At 40.7% G+C, this 15,191-nt stretch overlaps 3 protein-coding genes and 1 non-coding gene across 5 annotated transcripts; 2 read left to right on the top strand and 2 right to left on the bottom strand.

Annotated features, from left to right (window-relative positions):
* Positions 1-318: 318 nt before the first annotated feature.
* On the bottom strand, positions 319-4,771 carry pdap1a (pdgfa associated protein 1a). The gene is made up of 6 exons (XM_041029546.1): positions 4,585-4,771; positions 3,529-3,611; positions 3,374-3,448; positions 2,668-2,792; positions 2,345-2,496; positions 319-1,868 (listed from the first exon to the last, which is right to left on the bottom strand). Exons 1-6 carry the CDS (start codon positions 4,595-4,597, stop codon positions 1,834-1,836), a joined length of 483 nt encoding a protein of 160 aa, XP_040885480.1. The 5' UTR covers positions 4,598-4,771; the 3' UTR covers positions 319-1,833.
* A 676-nt stretch (positions 4,772-5,447) lies between these two features.
* Positions 5,448-7,008, bottom strand: cby1 (chibby homolog 1 (Drosophila)). Of its 2 annotated transcripts, none has more exons than XM_041067458.1 (5): positions 6,933-7,008; positions 6,617-6,715; positions 6,238-6,343; positions 6,006-6,118; positions 5,448-5,684 (listed from the first exon to the last, which is right to left on the bottom strand). In XM_041067458.1, exons 1-5 carry the CDS (start codon positions 6,936-6,938, stop codon positions 5,604-5,606), a joined length of 405 nt encoding a protein of 134 aa, XP_040923392.1. In that variant the 5' UTR covers positions 6,939-7,008; the 3' UTR covers positions 5,448-5,603. The 2 variants fall into 2 exon arrangements, with proteins under 2 accessions (XP_040923392.1, XP_040923393.1); XM_041067459.1 differs by having other exon boundaries at positions 6,853-6,993.
* A 481-nt stretch (positions 7,009-7,489) lies between these two features.
* On the top strand, positions 7,490-7,562 carry trnar-ccu. The gene has a single exon. It is a non-coding gene; the product is annotated as a tRNA-Arg (tRNA).
* A 236-nt stretch (positions 7,563-7,798) lies between these two features.
* Positions 7,799-14,969, top strand: LOC121175619 (phospholipase B-like 1). Its single transcript, XM_041029424.1, has 11 exons — positions 7,799-7,865; positions 8,521-8,743; positions 9,076-9,159; positions 9,266-9,407; positions 9,496-9,642; positions 10,671-10,815; positions 11,868-12,068; positions 13,504-13,644; positions 13,769-13,954; positions 14,073-14,179; positions 14,793-14,969. The coding sequence occupies exons 1-11, from the start codon at positions 7,799-7,801 to the stop codon at positions 14,967-14,969; spliced, it is 1,620 nt and encodes a 539-aa protein (XP_040885358.1).
* The last annotated feature ends 222 nt before the right edge of the window (positions 14,970-15,191 follow it).

Here is a 15,191-nt window from a genome sequence, read left to right as displayed (position 1 = left end):
CTCTACTGCTCAAACAGTGTACATGGTCATTTTGTTTATAGTTTTTATTATTTTTTGTAAAGGTAAATTTTTTGGAGTCGTTTTATTTTTGATCTTATATCTCGTATATCCTGAGTGCCTGTATCTTACTGTATCTTCCTCTTTGCTGCTGTAACAGATGTAATTTCCCCATTGTGGGACTAATAAAGGCTTATCTTATCTTATCTTAAGAACAGGGTACCCCTCCATGCGTCAGTCTTTCCAACAGACTCCAGCTCTGAGTAACAGAAACAAATCAACATTTACACTTGAACACGAAACACAACATAGTCATGTATCTCTTAATGAATTTATTTTTTAAAAATGACTTCAAATAGATGATGGAAAACTTGTGGCATTCGTTTTTATGCTGTGGCTACGTTTCTCACACTCTGTGGTTCCAACTGCTTTGTTCTTTAAGCTACTTCCATATTATATTGAGCACAGTTTTCCTGATCAAGGCAGATCCAAATCTACCACATACTGAGTTAGCATTTACCCCCGTGCAGTCTAAACAATACAAATGCCCTGCAGTACATCCTGTCTTTGTGAAGTTTAGAAAGTCGCAGTCAAAGATGGGTTGAGCTGTCTGTGATAAACCTGGAGACTGTTTGTAGTGGTGCTGATGTAGAATACCTAATAAACTAACTCAGTGTAGGTCCTTTGCAGTGCTTTGATTACAGGAGAAAGACCATCAACTGGTCTTGTGTAAACTCTGAAAAGGCAACAGAAGAAGCAATCCCTCCCACAGAACCACAGAGGATCCCATCAGAAACAGGGCAAGGCCACAGTCACTGAGGCAGTTTGAGACAATGCTTTCCAGCACTGATGTTTAACAACTTAAAAACTGCTTATTAAAGGCAATTCAAGTAATATTCCTGGTGCTCTGAGCAAAGGATAACAAAACACATGATGAGACACTGACAGCTATAAGTTGATCCAAGGGAGTAAAGTTTGGGTTTGGGAACGATCCATGAGACAGCAAAAAGAAACTAAATATTTACTACTCTCTAAACTTATAATGGTAGATAGGTCAGGTAATTCTTCCAATTCTGTAAATTGTCAAATTAAAACAAGCTCAAATCAAGGCAAAACCAATAAGTGTGACAAATATAAAGCTGGTGGGAAAAGCAGAATAATTTGGGTCGTGTTCTGGTGAAAATTATTCCATTGCATCATGAAAACATACCCACTCAGCTGTGGTGCAGCATGCCATTTTTGATCCAGAACAAAATATTTAACTAAACAGTATATTTCCTAGATATCAGATTATCCTCTGAATAGTGTTCTTTTCTCCATCTTTCACTGATTTGCCTTCTTACAAAACAGGTGAGATGGAAGGAAAAGTGAAGCACCAAAGAAATCCCCATGCACACTCACTGTAATACCTGCTCAGTCACTAAGTAAACTCGAATTATGTAACCTTGTAAAAATGTATGAATCAAAAGGAATGGAAATAACTTCAGCAGCTTTAGAATTAAAACCCTGGTGGGTGGGGAGGAGTAAAGAGGCAGTGAAGCACTTGGAAAACCTGCAATCATCTCCTCCTCAAACTTCAACAAAGTTTAAAGAAAACTAGAGGCATCCCAAATGTTGCATTCCTCTTCACCTCGCTTTGCTCCACCCATTTTCCCTGTCCTGACCACACTGTCATGGAAGACCCACACCCCTCTGATTTGAAATGAGGGACAGGAGTTCAGGAGCACCCCTGATCTGACAACACTTGTATTGGTCCCCTCCCCCATTCTCCTCCTCCAGATCTCCTTCTCTCTCCATCACTCTGAGACTGAAGTGCATGACGAAGCGGATGGAGGACTAGCGTTTTGCTTTGGCTTCTTCGGCTTCTTTTTCTGATAGAAAAACAAGATAAGGAATTATGTAAAGCTTTTAGTTAAGAAATAAATATTGCTCCAAACACTCTGAGTCCTAAAGTTTACTGTTGTAAATTCTATGCAGAGAGTAGAGCACAAATAAGCTCCTATGAATGCAAATCTTGGACGATGCCAAGATATTTGTTTGAAGTTCCCTCCTTCTTTTCTCAACTGAAACACATTTATATCTTCTACATTTATATGTCAGACGCAGACGTTAGCTCACTTATTAGCCTTATTAATAGTGACTGTAAAGGCTTAGTTTTTGGACCAAACTGAGGTTCAAACCAGCTACAAAGTAAAGTTACAAAGATAATCAGAAGCAGTCAGAAATGATGCAATTGCTTGCTGTTGTGTGCAGTGCTGCGTGCATTCAGTACCACAAATTTTTAAACCTAGCATATAATGTTTTAAAATTACAGAATGGGTCTGTGTTTATTATTGCGTTTTCTCACCTTTCCTGAGTTCGTCCCGCTTCTTGGCAGCTTCCTCCCTCTGTTTCTTGATGATGGCTAGCCTGGCGAGGTCGGCCCTGGCCTGCTCAGTCTTCCCCTCCAGATGGAGCTTCATGTAGCGCTCCTTTGATTTCTGCTTCTCTATCTCCTCTCTGACAGAAAGGAGAATAAAAGAGAATTCATTTAAGATAAAGTTATACTTTATAAAAACTGGTGACACAAACCAGGGTGGAAAACACTGTATAATTTCAGAAGCTTAAGAAAATAAAATAACATAAATACAACATAAACACAGCCCTTTTCCATAACTGAGGGCCCCTTACCTCTCTCTGCGAGTCAGCTCTCTGGGAGCACTGACGTCGACTTCAGTCACTTTCTTGCTCTTCTGAGACACACGGTTTGGATTCTCAATCTCTATAAGACCCTCCACTCCACTCCTCCTCCTTGACTGTGTGCAAAAAGAAACACCTTTACATAGCGTCAGCAAAACAGGAAGAAGATGGCTCCAGCCACCAACACATAGCTTCTAAATAAATGCAGATTCTTGTGGGTTTATTGCCCACCTGCCATTTTGACAGTTATTGCAGTCAGACATTATGTGGGTGTATGTCTGTCACTTTTATAGTTCGCTGGGCATGTTCTTATTCCCCTTGATGACTTACTGAAAAGAAACTATACTATATAAGGACAGTGACAGCAACAACAACGAAATCCATTTTAGCAAGCTCAAACTTCAACAGTAAATTTTAAGTGTGGTGTCAGTCCTTTGGTGTCAAAGAGAAGAACTTCATTCAACAATCACACAACTCAACATGCAGAAAGCTTCATTTTCTGGAGATTTTCAGAAACATCGCCAGAGCACTAAAAGTTCACTGAAACACTGGGGATGAATTAAACACTACATGAATAAACCTTCAATTTTTACCTCCTTGAGTTCTTATATAAAATAAATTTTCACCCACTGCCAGTTTAACAAACTTTTTCTAACACTTTTTTCTAAGTCAGTAACAGGCCTTTCCATTCACTCACCTCAGACTCTTCATCACTGCTGCTCTCTTCCTCAGACTCTGCAGAGCTCTCTTTTTCTGCACCAGCATTTTCTTCCTGTTAACATACACATAAAAATCACAACTGATCTGGCTTGATGCTAACGCCATGTCTGCCACAAAAGGTCTTTCACTCACCAACTCTCGCTGCGCTTTCATCTGTCTGTCAATCTCCTCGGGGTTGCTGAACTGCTTTCCTCGGCCCTTGTGGCCCTTTTTCCCTGCAACACAGTTGTCAGAGTTGTTACTGGCAAATCAGTGGTATCCAAATGTACAGAATACTACAAAGTTTGCTAAATTCCTCTCCATCCAGTTAGGGACAAATTTATGTTCATACTATATTGCAAGCTGGGGGGGAACACAAAAACAGCAACACCAATATGATATAATATGTTTTACTACATTGACCCTTGAATAGATACTACCTCAATGTAGTTTTTGTCTGTTCCTGATTTCTGAGGTCACAGTTTGTGGAGATGTATTGTTATTAGATGACATTATATGGGGCAGGTGTTGCTGTTATTGTGTCCACCCTCTGTATGTGGACACAGACGTAGTCAGGAACCTATCCACAACACAGGACAGCGTATTTACAGTTCTACATAAAATATCTTATGATATTAATGGGAAAATATGCAGAGACTGTGTGGGGAGGGAGATGAGTCACTCATGATGTTCACTGAGGGCCAGCTCCGTTCACCGGCTAATGCCATGGCTACATAGCGTTAGAGGAGGACGTGTAAATAAAAACAGCAAGACAGATGGCCAGTGAATACTTTAACAAAGTATTAGTGTGAGTATATGCTAATAGTGACATAAGAAAATGGCCAGGAATCAAAATAAATATTATAATACATGTCACAATAAGCCGAAGCTGTCTCCTGTGCACATGGTATTGGCGGCTAAACATAACTTGCCAAAAATCGAACCGTTCAATCAATTATCTGTAACGGAATTACAAACAAGCTGGTATCTGTATTCATGAGAAGACACTAATCAACAACTGGTACGTTTGCTGTGTCTTCCACGAGTCGCTCATACCCGTAAAACACACTCTGCTAACCGGTTAGCATGCTAGAAGCTAAACATGTGAGAGTTCAACAGGAATTCATACTGCTTGAGCTAACGATTCGCTAGCTAGATTTAGCTTGCTAAACATTCGCATGTTAGATTAATTATAATAACAGCGCTTACCGCCTCGAGGCATTATTAAAAGTGAAGATACACAGATGGAGTCCGCTACTATATCGCCGAATACTTTGACAGCTGTACGGGTGAAACCGGCGGTTTAAAGTCCAAAAAGAAAAGGCAATAAGCTGCTTCGTGTCTCCCGCTGTCGTCGGTAACACAAACGTCGAAGCGCAGCATTCACTTGGGACATCTTGCCCCTTGCGTCGTTAGGGCAGTTCAACCAATCGCTGCACGGAGCTTTTGACTGTCATGTTTATCCACCAATCGACTGAAGAGAGTAAAACTGATTCATAAGGCCGTATGTTATTGAGAGGAATTCTTTATTGATTTGATAATGTCATGGCGATTCTACCACGGGAAAATCTCACTTTGTGTGTGTATCCTTTCTCACAAATACATTGAAATTCCAAATAGCATTTTACAATTGATAGAAATATGAGCATTGAGATCTTTTTTGTTTCCAAGGTCAAGAATAAAAATTTTAATTTCCACAATATTTATGCAAGAACAAGCAGCATTAACAACGTATCTGTTTTCTTGTTAATGTGTTGTGTATGATGAAGATGACCAATGCATTACAATTCAAAAGGTATCAATCCAATAAGAGGTTAGGGTAATTAAAAAGAAAAACTGCTTTCCTGAGGTGGTCTATAGTTTCCATTCAGACGTAAAAGTTGTAGAAAATATGCTATGTATTGACCAAAGAGGTTGTTCTTCTTGTTTCAGGTTTATGGAGATATAATTAAACAAACGCAGGACAGAACATATAAATAAAAGTAGTCATTAAATCTGATTCAGCAGCACCTGCTCTTAAAATGAGTACAAGCAGGGCCAAGACCTTCAACAAAAGAGGGCTCATTAGGAAAAAGATTGTGACTTCTTTATTTTATCTCAATTTTTACAAGAAAAAAAAACAAAGCTGTTTTTTTTTTTTTTTACAACTCAACAAACTTCAAACTGTGTGTGAATACAAAAAGAGCTAAAAAAAAATTTCCTATGATGGACGCATCGGATGCGACTTGTCATTTCTTCCTTCGATGCTGAGTCTTTACATCTTCCACTTCTTTCTCCATCAGGTGGTACTCTACTGTCGTCTCTGTCAGCTAGACAGGAAGGAAGGTTTAGACATCAGTTATTTAACAGCTGTGGCAGGACGCCAAACAACATCAATCACTGAGTTAGTAATAAAGTGTAAAACTGAAATGTATTAATCCAGAGGTCTTCAACAGTGACCCCCAGGGGGTCTGTGGAGGTACTGCAGGGGGGTCATTAAATTTTTGGTTGATAATCTATTTTTTTTTTAGAACAAAAACAAATAGCTCCATATTTGTTTGTATATATTTGGCCATGTCTCACAAATGACAAACACAGGTTTATCCCAGGTCACTGCATCAGTGTAATATAAAAGCATAATTAAAGCTCACCATGTCCATGAGGATTTCAATCTTTAGTTTCAGGAGATTGTTTTCTTCCTCCAGTTGTACATTTCTTTTCTTAAGCCGCTGCAATTCCCTACCAGATGCATTCCCTCCAGAATCTGTTTTAACAAATGGGGAAAAAAAGAATTCATGCAATGCTGGCCATTCAGAGACAGACGGTGATTTAGCACATATAGCAACATCTACAACTGCACAAGTCTGCAGTCAGTGTTATTACCTGTTATCCACTGTCCATCTTCAAATTTCCAGCTCTGACCTCCAATGTTCATAACAGGAGGTCCATATTCAAGACCCAGCTCTATTTCTCTTGTTGAGCGATCCAACTAAAAGAGATGAGAAGGCAAAAAACATCAGTCTGCGTGCACTCATAATGACCAACAGCTAACAATGTAAAGCTGAAAACCCCTTTTGCAAAAATATACATCACAGATGTCTCAAATCGCGTTCTTCATTTGCTCTTGTTTATCCTTTGATTGTACATTCTTGAGTGACTAATAGGACATCTTTTTTGCACTTAGTTCCTCATTTTAAAAGTGTCTTTAGTACATTTATCTATCTTGATAACGCCAAAAAAACAATAAGTTCTCTAAACTCACCGTATGTAGGCTGGACAGGGATGCAGATTTGCGAGGAGGAATCTTCTTCGGACTGAATGTGTTTCCAAAGAGTGGCATTTTTAGTGATTTTCTAAGGTCCTGTAAAAGAGATGGTTCACAAACAGTAGCATTAGAATCCACGCAGCCACAGTATGTTTATCGTTGTAAACGCTACATTACAGAGCTAATGCTAGGTGGCTAACACTCGCTAGTTGTGAGTACTACTCATACTTTACATTTAATTGAAACTGCCGACTGCCTCACGGGTGTTAGTAGTTGTTGTGTCACCGATAATACTTATAAATAAAATATTTACCTCCATACAGAGTATCTATTTAAATTCTTAACGTGTTGGCAGAAACAAACAAACCCATGCTAACTACTGCGCAAGTGCGAAAGTTCCAGTTGTCTAAAATAGACAATTCGCCTAAATTTTGCATGGTTTCACTATAAAGCAGTTGGATGGGATTTTACAACAACATCAATTTAAAGAAATGTTAAATTGGACGCAGCACTTGAATACTCTATTTAGGGCGTAATTGTGACGTTTTAATACCCAAAGTCACTTTACGTTAACATAAACACCCCTATTTGGGAGAGGAAATGGTACCATCCATGAAACGTAAACGTATCACCATGGTGATTGCTTCGAGCGTTTGTATTAACATGCTCTAACTGTTTTTCCGGATAAATTAAAACAATATATATTTATTTATTTATTTATATATATATATATATAGATATATATATTATTTTGGGAACCAGGTTTGTTTAAACCAATTGTAAGAATTCAAGCCAGCGACCCACAACGCCAGAACAAAGTGTTCTATAGTCCGAAAATAAAAGAAAATGACCCCTCCCTTCACTTATACAGCCCCAGTGGCCTAATGGATAAGGCACTGGCCTCCTAAGCCAGGGATTGTGGGTTCGAGTCCCATCTGGGGTGGTTACTTTTAGATTCAGGAATAATGATTGAGAGACTTCGGGCATTGTAAATTGTGGAGTCGCAATACAAAAATGTTTCAAGTCATCCAAACGAACAGCAACCGAAAGACACCGTTTCCTCGGCTTCCGACAAGTCGCACTTCATCACCGTCTCTCTCCACAGAAGTAACCACAATAAGTAAATTTATTTATTGAAATACATGAAAGGCAGAGACTCGCAGGAAAATATCAGCTGGCATGGAGAAGCAGATCCTCAAACTGTGCGTACTGCTGAGCACTTTGGCTGCATCAGTGCAAACTTACCGTGAGTAACGTTGTCGTGGTGTGTTTATCCATGACGGAAATTCATTTTGAATCCAATATAAATCGCTTAAATCTACAGTAGAAAGAGAGAGTCTGTTTATCCATATGAAAATTGCGTATGGTACACAGATACAGTTCATGGTAGCATCTAGTTAAATCTTAGGTTTCATGTCATTCACATTTTTTGTTTGCTCTGTCCTGTTCAATTCCAGTCTATTCTATATTTCCATTTTATTTTTTTCCTAATATACATTAATTATTAAAATATATAGGAAATTCCACATCAATATAAATGTAAGAATACAACCCTTTTAAATGAATTTTTGTTGTTTAATATTATATATTTACTGTGGATGGATGGAGACTGTTTACTGGGAGCACACCATGTACGTTTCTTTGTTTGCACACCCCATGCAATAAACCAGATTTAATTTCAAATAGTAAATTATACCTGTGTCTCCAAGTAGCTACACTCTTCAATGTGAAGCCTGATACTAGTCCATAAAGATTAACATTTATTTGTCCAGTGACAGAAACCAGTCAAGATAAAGCTGTTTTCCTTATAGCTCATTCTATTGGTGTCATGACATGATCTTACATAATGAGTGTTATCCAACCTCAGCCCTGTAACTCTGTCCATCTTCCAACAATGGTAGAGCTCCAAGAGGCCACTGTGTACTGGGATTCTGCCCAGAAAAGTGTGATCCTGAAGGAGGAGGTGATGGAGACAGACGGCGGAGCCTACGGTTACTTCAATGATACTCTGCTCCTCTCTGGATGGGGGGTCTTGGAAATCTGCGCGGGTTATGGAGGAGTCACACAGGAAGACGAGACCACCTTCTTCCTGGCTGGGTACCTGGAAGGTTACCTCACTGCTGAGTGAGTGGCCCATAACAACACTGTTACAGATATTTAGAAGAGAATCTAATTTGCGTGAAATGTCACAGACTGAGGCTTTTTGAGACATGGAGTCAGTATGTATTTTTTGTTTGATGGCAGACTTTCCTCTACCAGGGTACCAATGAACATGTCATCTCTCGTGAATGATGGTGTCTCTGCATGGGTCAGTTGTCAATTAAGTGCAGAAGTGATGTGATTGCATTTCTAATAATTGCAGCTTGTAATTTTAGTGGTAACTTGTGGACTGTGTTTACTACTCAGTGTCATGGTGATACAAATTCCCACTGCGCCTATTTTTCCCCCCTCTGCAGACAGATGTTTAATCATTACTCCAACATGTACCCTCAGCTGATAAAGGATGAGGAGGTTTTGAATCCGCTGAAAAAGTTTTTGAGGTACAGTCTCATTATCTGTTCAAATGCGAAAAAGACATTTAGCAACTAATTGCGGAAATTAGAAAGAAAAATAGCTGTGTTGCTCAGCTCTCTCAATGATCGACAGCAAACAGGACCAGTGGGCCAGGGAGCAGGTGAAACTGAGGAGAAACAGTGACCCACTGTGGAAACATCTGGGACTGATCCTGGCCCAACTGGACGGACTCCACGCCGGAGCAGCACAGTGGGCCAAAAGCAAACACAGAGAGGTGTGTGAATGTGTGTTGGAGAGCTGGTGAAAGAGTTGTCACAGTATCATTCCATTCATCTTTGCCACTTTCTCTCCTTCCTGTCCAGCCTCTGTCAGCATTTGCGGTCCAGTTTCTGAATGGCGTTGGTGATCTCTTGGACATGGTCCCTGCCCTGACACCTCGCTCCAACTCCTCCACAGGGGCCGGCGCTTTCAGGATGCCAGGAATGGGCCATTGCACTGCTCTCATAAAGGTTAGGCCGAGCTCATTTGGCTCACGCTGTGAGTGAGCACTTGAGAAACCTCAAGGTAGACCTAATTGCTTTTATTGAGAGCTGTTGTGTGTGGGTTTTCCACTTGTAAAGTGTGTCAATGAGCGTAAAAGGCCATTTGGGTGGGCGGGGGCTTGGGGTATTTTCTCTTCCACCTACGTCCATTCAGGGAACAGAAACAAAGAGCAAATGAAAGAAAGGACACTGAGAGATGTAGTGCCATTAGAAATCCTGCATCATTATGTTTTAATTAATCAGTTTATTTCTTTTATCTCCTTTAATTACAGGAATTTTAATGTTGCTGTTATTTGTGTTTATGAATTGACTTAAGTTACCTCTGATTTAAACAAAATCTATTCCACAATTTTAAGTTCTTAATTAATGTTGTCACATTTGCAATGATTGTAATGACAGAAATCATCAAAAACAAGTTTCATCTGCTTCTGTTATGGTTGTTGAAAGACATCATGAGAAACGAAGGATAGAAAAACCTTCGTGGGGTTTAATGGCTGTTCAAAAGGACAAGGTTCATTTCATGTTAACATAGTGATCTAATTCAAATCCAGTCTTTCTGGTTAATGATGGAGAAAAAAATCTGGATAAGGACAAACACGACTGAGAATCTGTAACCATGCTCACACCCGTGAGGCTGCTGGGGCTAAATGCTGATGCAAGTACAGCAACAAGCTCACTACAACAATACTGGCATGCTGATGTTGAATATTTACAGCATTTGCCATCTTAGTTTAGTGTGCTAGCATTAGGACATTTTCTGATTAGAACATAGTACAGCTGAAGATGATGGGGATGTGTTGAGTTCTGCTTGTATTTAGTCACAAACCAAAGTACGTGGATGAATCAAAATGTTGACCTGATGATGGCGCTAGATGAAAAGTTTAGGGAACACCACATTTATTATGACAATTATTATTACAATTCAAATCCAGGTTTTTTTTTAATCAAAGCATACATGCCCCAACACATGCCCTTCTCTCTCTCACCTGTCTCAGGTGCTGCCAGGCTTTGAGAACCTACTGTTTGGACACTCGAGCTGGTACACTTATGCAGCCACCATGCGCATCTATAAACACTGGGACTTCAGGGTGTTTGACACACACACCGCCACAGGAAAGATGTCGTTCAGCAGCTACCCCGGTACACAGATATACACACACACACACATGCACACAAGACTGTGTACACTTTCTCCTAAAAGAAGTAAGGTGAGATTTACAGCCTATAGATGAAATGATGTTCTAAGAGCACATGACCTGAATTTTGAACGGTGCAAGCTTGTCGACCTACAGCACAGTGAAGTGCAACTTTCTTGTAAAAGCCCCTGAGCTGAGGTGAACTGCTTGTCCTTAATCCGTGCAGTTTCATTTTCATCTTGGGAAACAGAAACATTGACATCAAGGACTTAACCCAAATCCTCAATGAACATTCCCTACTGAGCTTAATTCTTCTGCTAAGCACACAGCTTAGTCAGCGACAAGGAAACATCCACCACATTGTGCATACACCCAAACACAGCTATGGATTCCCTCACCGTCAAGTCAGAGGAGACCGAGTAATTTTGTGAGCAAAGATTTGCCAAGTGGTCCAGGCCATAAAAATCCTCTTACGGGCTCCATTGCTATCAGAACACAAGTGGTTTTAAAGTCCTATTTTTAGAAGCCAGGAGACCAAGGATATCACTTCACTATATTAAAAAGAAGAGATGAAATACGGTGCTGCTTTCTCTCTGACAGTGACACACATTTCGCATACACAGCACATCAGGGGCCAACAAGAGATTTTATATAGAAACAGAGGTGCTGAAATGTTTTGTCTCATTATTGTATTTTCATTTTTCATAGCAGTAACAGCAGCAGCTGTAGTTGTATTACAAGGAGTGGTCATGTAATAGCAGCAGCAGTAGTATTAAAAGAAGTAGTATGAGCTTTATAGAGTAGAGGTATGAAGTAAAATAAAATGGAAATCAATTGCTACCACTGCCAAATACTGTAGTTATGCAAGCAGCGGCTTACAGTCGAGGATAAGAAATTATTTCATCACATCTCGGTTTACCTTCCCCTCCTTTTTCAAACATTCCCTTTTAAATCTTTGTCCTAAAATACCTTCCTCCTCTCACTTCCTCTGCTCCTGGCCTCTGTATGACTGACCACCACTTCCTGCCACTCCTCCTCCTCCCCCTCCCGCTCCAGGCTTCCTGATGTCTCTGGATGACTTCTACCTGCTCGGGAGTGGCCTGCTGATGACTCAGACCTCCATCGGCGTCTTCAACGCCTCCCTGTTCTGCCAGCTCAGCCCTCACAGCCTGCTGGCCTGGCAGAGAGTCCGCCTGGCCAACAGCATGGCGCACAGTGGAGAGGAGTGGGCGCACGTTTTCTCCAAATACAACTCTGGTGAAATCCTGTTGAATCTGAGTCTAGACGGGGGGGGGGGGGGGGGGGTTTCCCATACATTACTGATGAGACATTACTGTCAAACTCCGCAGCAGCGACATGAACCACTCATCTTCATTATCAGTACGGCATTGAACAGGACAGGGATTGGTTGCGGGGGGAGTATTCATACTAAAACAGTTACAGGATGCCAGACTTTACTTTGGTCGTTCAAATAAAGTTAGGTGACATTTATCTGAGTAATATAAAGGTGGGACAGAACAGAGAATTGAGAGCAAATGAGAGGGAAATGAGACTTGCAGAAAGGCATGAAGGATTAACTTGGTCTGGGACTAAAACCCTGGCTATGTAAAAATTCACAGGACAAATTTCCATAGAGATTTAGCAGACTCTCAGACGGACCATCCCTCTTGTTACACAACACTTGTGTGTGTTAATTGGGCAGCTGCTTTGATCTTTCACGTCATGTTGCTATGGGAGGGCAGAGGAGAACAGGACAGAGTGTTCTTGAGACTGACAGTCCTCTCATCCTCCAGCAGCCTCTGCCATCCTGCCAAACGGCTGTGACGGCCTGTAGGCAGTTAACACGGGAGCCCTTACCTTTGCCTGTGTTTTAATTTCATTTAGATAGGGTTAGGTGAGGGATTTGTTGTCTAGGCAAGTCAGTAACCCCTGAACCAGAGGTTTCAGTTTCAGATCCCTCAGGCCCACACAAGACTGTGCATGTTATTTTACCTGCGTAAGTCATATGCTGGCAGCCAAGTTTTGAATCAACAAGATGAAGAGTCTACAGTCACTCTAACAGTGATCCGAGGTTGTACTTGCACAGTGGTGTTTTGAGCTGAATGCTAACATGCTCACAATGAAAATGCTAACGTCCTATTGTTTTTTAAAATATTAAAAAACTTTTCTTATAACTAACTAAAATTAGTTATAATGCTTGCCATGGTTACCATCTTAGTTTAATGTGATAGTGTTCCGCAAATTATCACTAAACATGAAGTACAAGTGATGCTGGTACTGACATCATTAGTTTTGCAAGGATTTGTGTCATAAACCAAAGTATTGGACAATCTGAAATTTTGATCTGATGGAGCAAGATGAAAAATTCAAAAGGTGACAGCTGACATCTGTGCTCACAACAACCTATCCAATTTGAGTTGAGACATTTCACTGAAAGCCACAAATGCATCATGTGGGAATCATAAATGTTTGTGCCTAACTTTGGATAATGGTCAGTACTTATGTAAAATGTATGTGATTTGTGGTTAATGGGGTAAAACATACAAAATCCTTTCTATGGTCCTTTCATTATAAAATGGTTAAGGACTTCAAAGAAGGAGAAGCAACCAGATAACAATTTTTCAGACTGATGAATTTGTTTTGTTGAGTCAGCATATGTAAGAAACAGAGTATGTTGCTCCCTGTTTTTTAGGTACATATAACAGCCAGTACATGGTGGTGGACCTGAACAGGGTCTCTCTGGGTCACAGCATCAGCGATGGAGCTCTAACTGTGGTGGAGCAGATTCCTGGGAAGGTGATGCACTCTGATCAGACTCAAGCTTTACGCAGAGGTAGGAAACAAACACTATCTGTATCTTTTGTACATTTTCACAAGGGTTTTTTTTTTTTGTTTTATCTGTTTGAAATTATAATGTGTTTGGACAACCTCCACCTTCAGTGTGCTGCACTTGGCAGGTTATTGGCCATCCTACAACATACCATTTCATGTTGAAATATACAACCTGAGTGGGTACGGTGTGATGTGGAGGAGATATGGAGTAGACTTCTCCTATGACCTCTGTCCCCGAGCCAAAATCCTCCGCAGAGACCAGGCTAAGGTGTCTAACCTCAACTCCCTCAAACACATCATGAGATACAACAGTAGGTAGAACAAGAACTTATGCATTCCTCACATCTTTAGAGAAACTAGCGAAAACTCACACAAGTTATTCAGGATATCATTGCTGTTTTAGTAAAGCTCAGACTGGTTCTGTTGCAGATTACAAGAAAGACCCCTACTCCAAGGGCCATCCCTGTAAAACCATCTGTTGCCGTAACGACCTGAAACCGAGGAGACCACGCCCGGGAGGTTGCTATGACACTAAGGTCAGAGGTCATCAGCACATTAGTCTGTCACACTGGTCACAAACGTCCTTTCTGATCCCAACTACTAAAAATGTTTAATAGCAGTCCATCCAACAGCTATCAAGACATTTCACTCAAAAACTCAAATGTCAACCTCATGATGGAGTTAGCAGAAAAGCTGGGGGATCACCAAAGGCATTAGGATTCATCATCATGGGAGCAATAAAAGTATGTACAAAACTTCGTGCCAATCCATCTAGTAGCTGTCGAGTTATTTCACAGGACAAGCGAAAAGCTTAACCTGCTGGTGATGCTGGAGGAAGAGTCAGGGGATCTCCTGCCTCACCAGGATTCCTCCTCCTGTCTAAAGAAAAAACGTCAGGGGAAACACTGGTTCCTTTTCATCTTTGCCTTGAAAAAGGTCAATTTGATCAGCAGTTTAAAAATGCCACAGAACCCACATTGGGAAACCCAAACATAATGAGTGAAAGCACAGGTTTGGACTGACTAAACTCCATTCATGGATGTGCTCAATGTCAGTTTGTTAGTTGAATCTTATTAAATGTCTGTACTTTCTCCCTGTTACTCACCCGCTCCATGTGCCCTCCCACCTTGTTTCTGTCTCACGGTACAGGTGACAGATTACCAGATGGCTCTCCAGCTGGTTGCAGAGGCAATAAACGGCCCCACGACACAGGGGGGTCTGCGGCCATTTTCATGGCAATCCTTCAACCTCACGATTCATCGGGGTCTCCCACACGCCTACAACTTTCCCTTCGTCACCATGAGGCCCGCACTTCGCCGACCCTGAAAGTTCAGAGACGGAAGAACTTCATGGTGGTGCGATAACTGGGCACAGTGTATAAGCCTGGCAACACATAAATACATGTGTCTAACTAATTTGGTTTAAAAGAATTATTAAAACGTAAGAAAACTTTTAATTTACTTAAATTGTTCTTTAAATGGTTAAATATAGACATTGGCCAATCTATTTAACTTTATTTCCCACTGTCAAGTGTGTAGTTGAGTTGAA

Source organism: Toxotes jaculatrix, chromosome 21, assembly GCF_017976425.1.
Source record: "Toxotes jaculatrix isolate fToxJac2 chromosome 21, fToxJac2.pri, whole genome shotgun sequence".
NCBI lineage: Eukaryota > Metazoa > Chordata > Actinopteri > Toxotidae > Toxotes > Toxotes jaculatrix.
The sequence above is the reverse complement of the archived record's forward strand: the minus strand, read 5'-3'. Positions and strand labels throughout refer to the sequence as shown.

What these genes read in the sequence shown, in the direction of transcription:
- cby1 (XM_041067458.1), bottom strand. An exon ending in AGATGGACAGTGGATAACAG is followed by an intron (nt 6,119 to 6,237) that starts GTAATAACACTG and finishes TTGTTAAAACAG; the next exon opens with ATTCTGGAGGGAATGCATCT. An exon ending in TTGAAATCCTCATGGACATG is followed by an intron (nt 5,685 to 6,005) that starts GTGAGCTTTAAT and finishes CTTCCTGTCTAG; the next exon opens with CTGACAGAGACGACAGTAGA.
- pdap1a (XM_041029546.1), bottom strand. An exon ending in GCAGTGATGAAGAGTCTGAG is followed by an intron (nt 2,793 to 3,373) that starts GTGAGTGAATGG and finishes TTTTGCACACAG; the next exon opens with TCAAGGAGGAGGAGTGGAGT. An exon ending in GAGCTGACTCGCAGAGAGAG is followed by an intron (nt 2,497 to 2,667) that starts GTAAGGGGCCCT and finishes CCTTTCTGTCAG; the next exon opens with AGAGGAGATAGAGAAGCAGA.
- LOC121175619 (XM_041029424.1), top strand. Translation starts at nt 7,799, where the DNA reads ATGGAGAAGCAGATCCTCAAACTGTGCGTACTGCTGAGCACTTTGGCT. An exon ending in CCGCTGAAAAAGTTTTTGAG is followed by an intron (nt 9,160 to 9,265) that starts GTACAGTCTCAT and finishes AATGATCGACAG; the next exon opens with CAAACAGGACCAGTGGGCCA. An exon ending in GAGGTTGCTATGACACTAAG is followed by an intron (nt 14,180 to 14,792) that starts GTCAGAGGTCAT and finishes CTCACGGTACAG; the next exon opens with GTGACAGATTACCAGATGGC.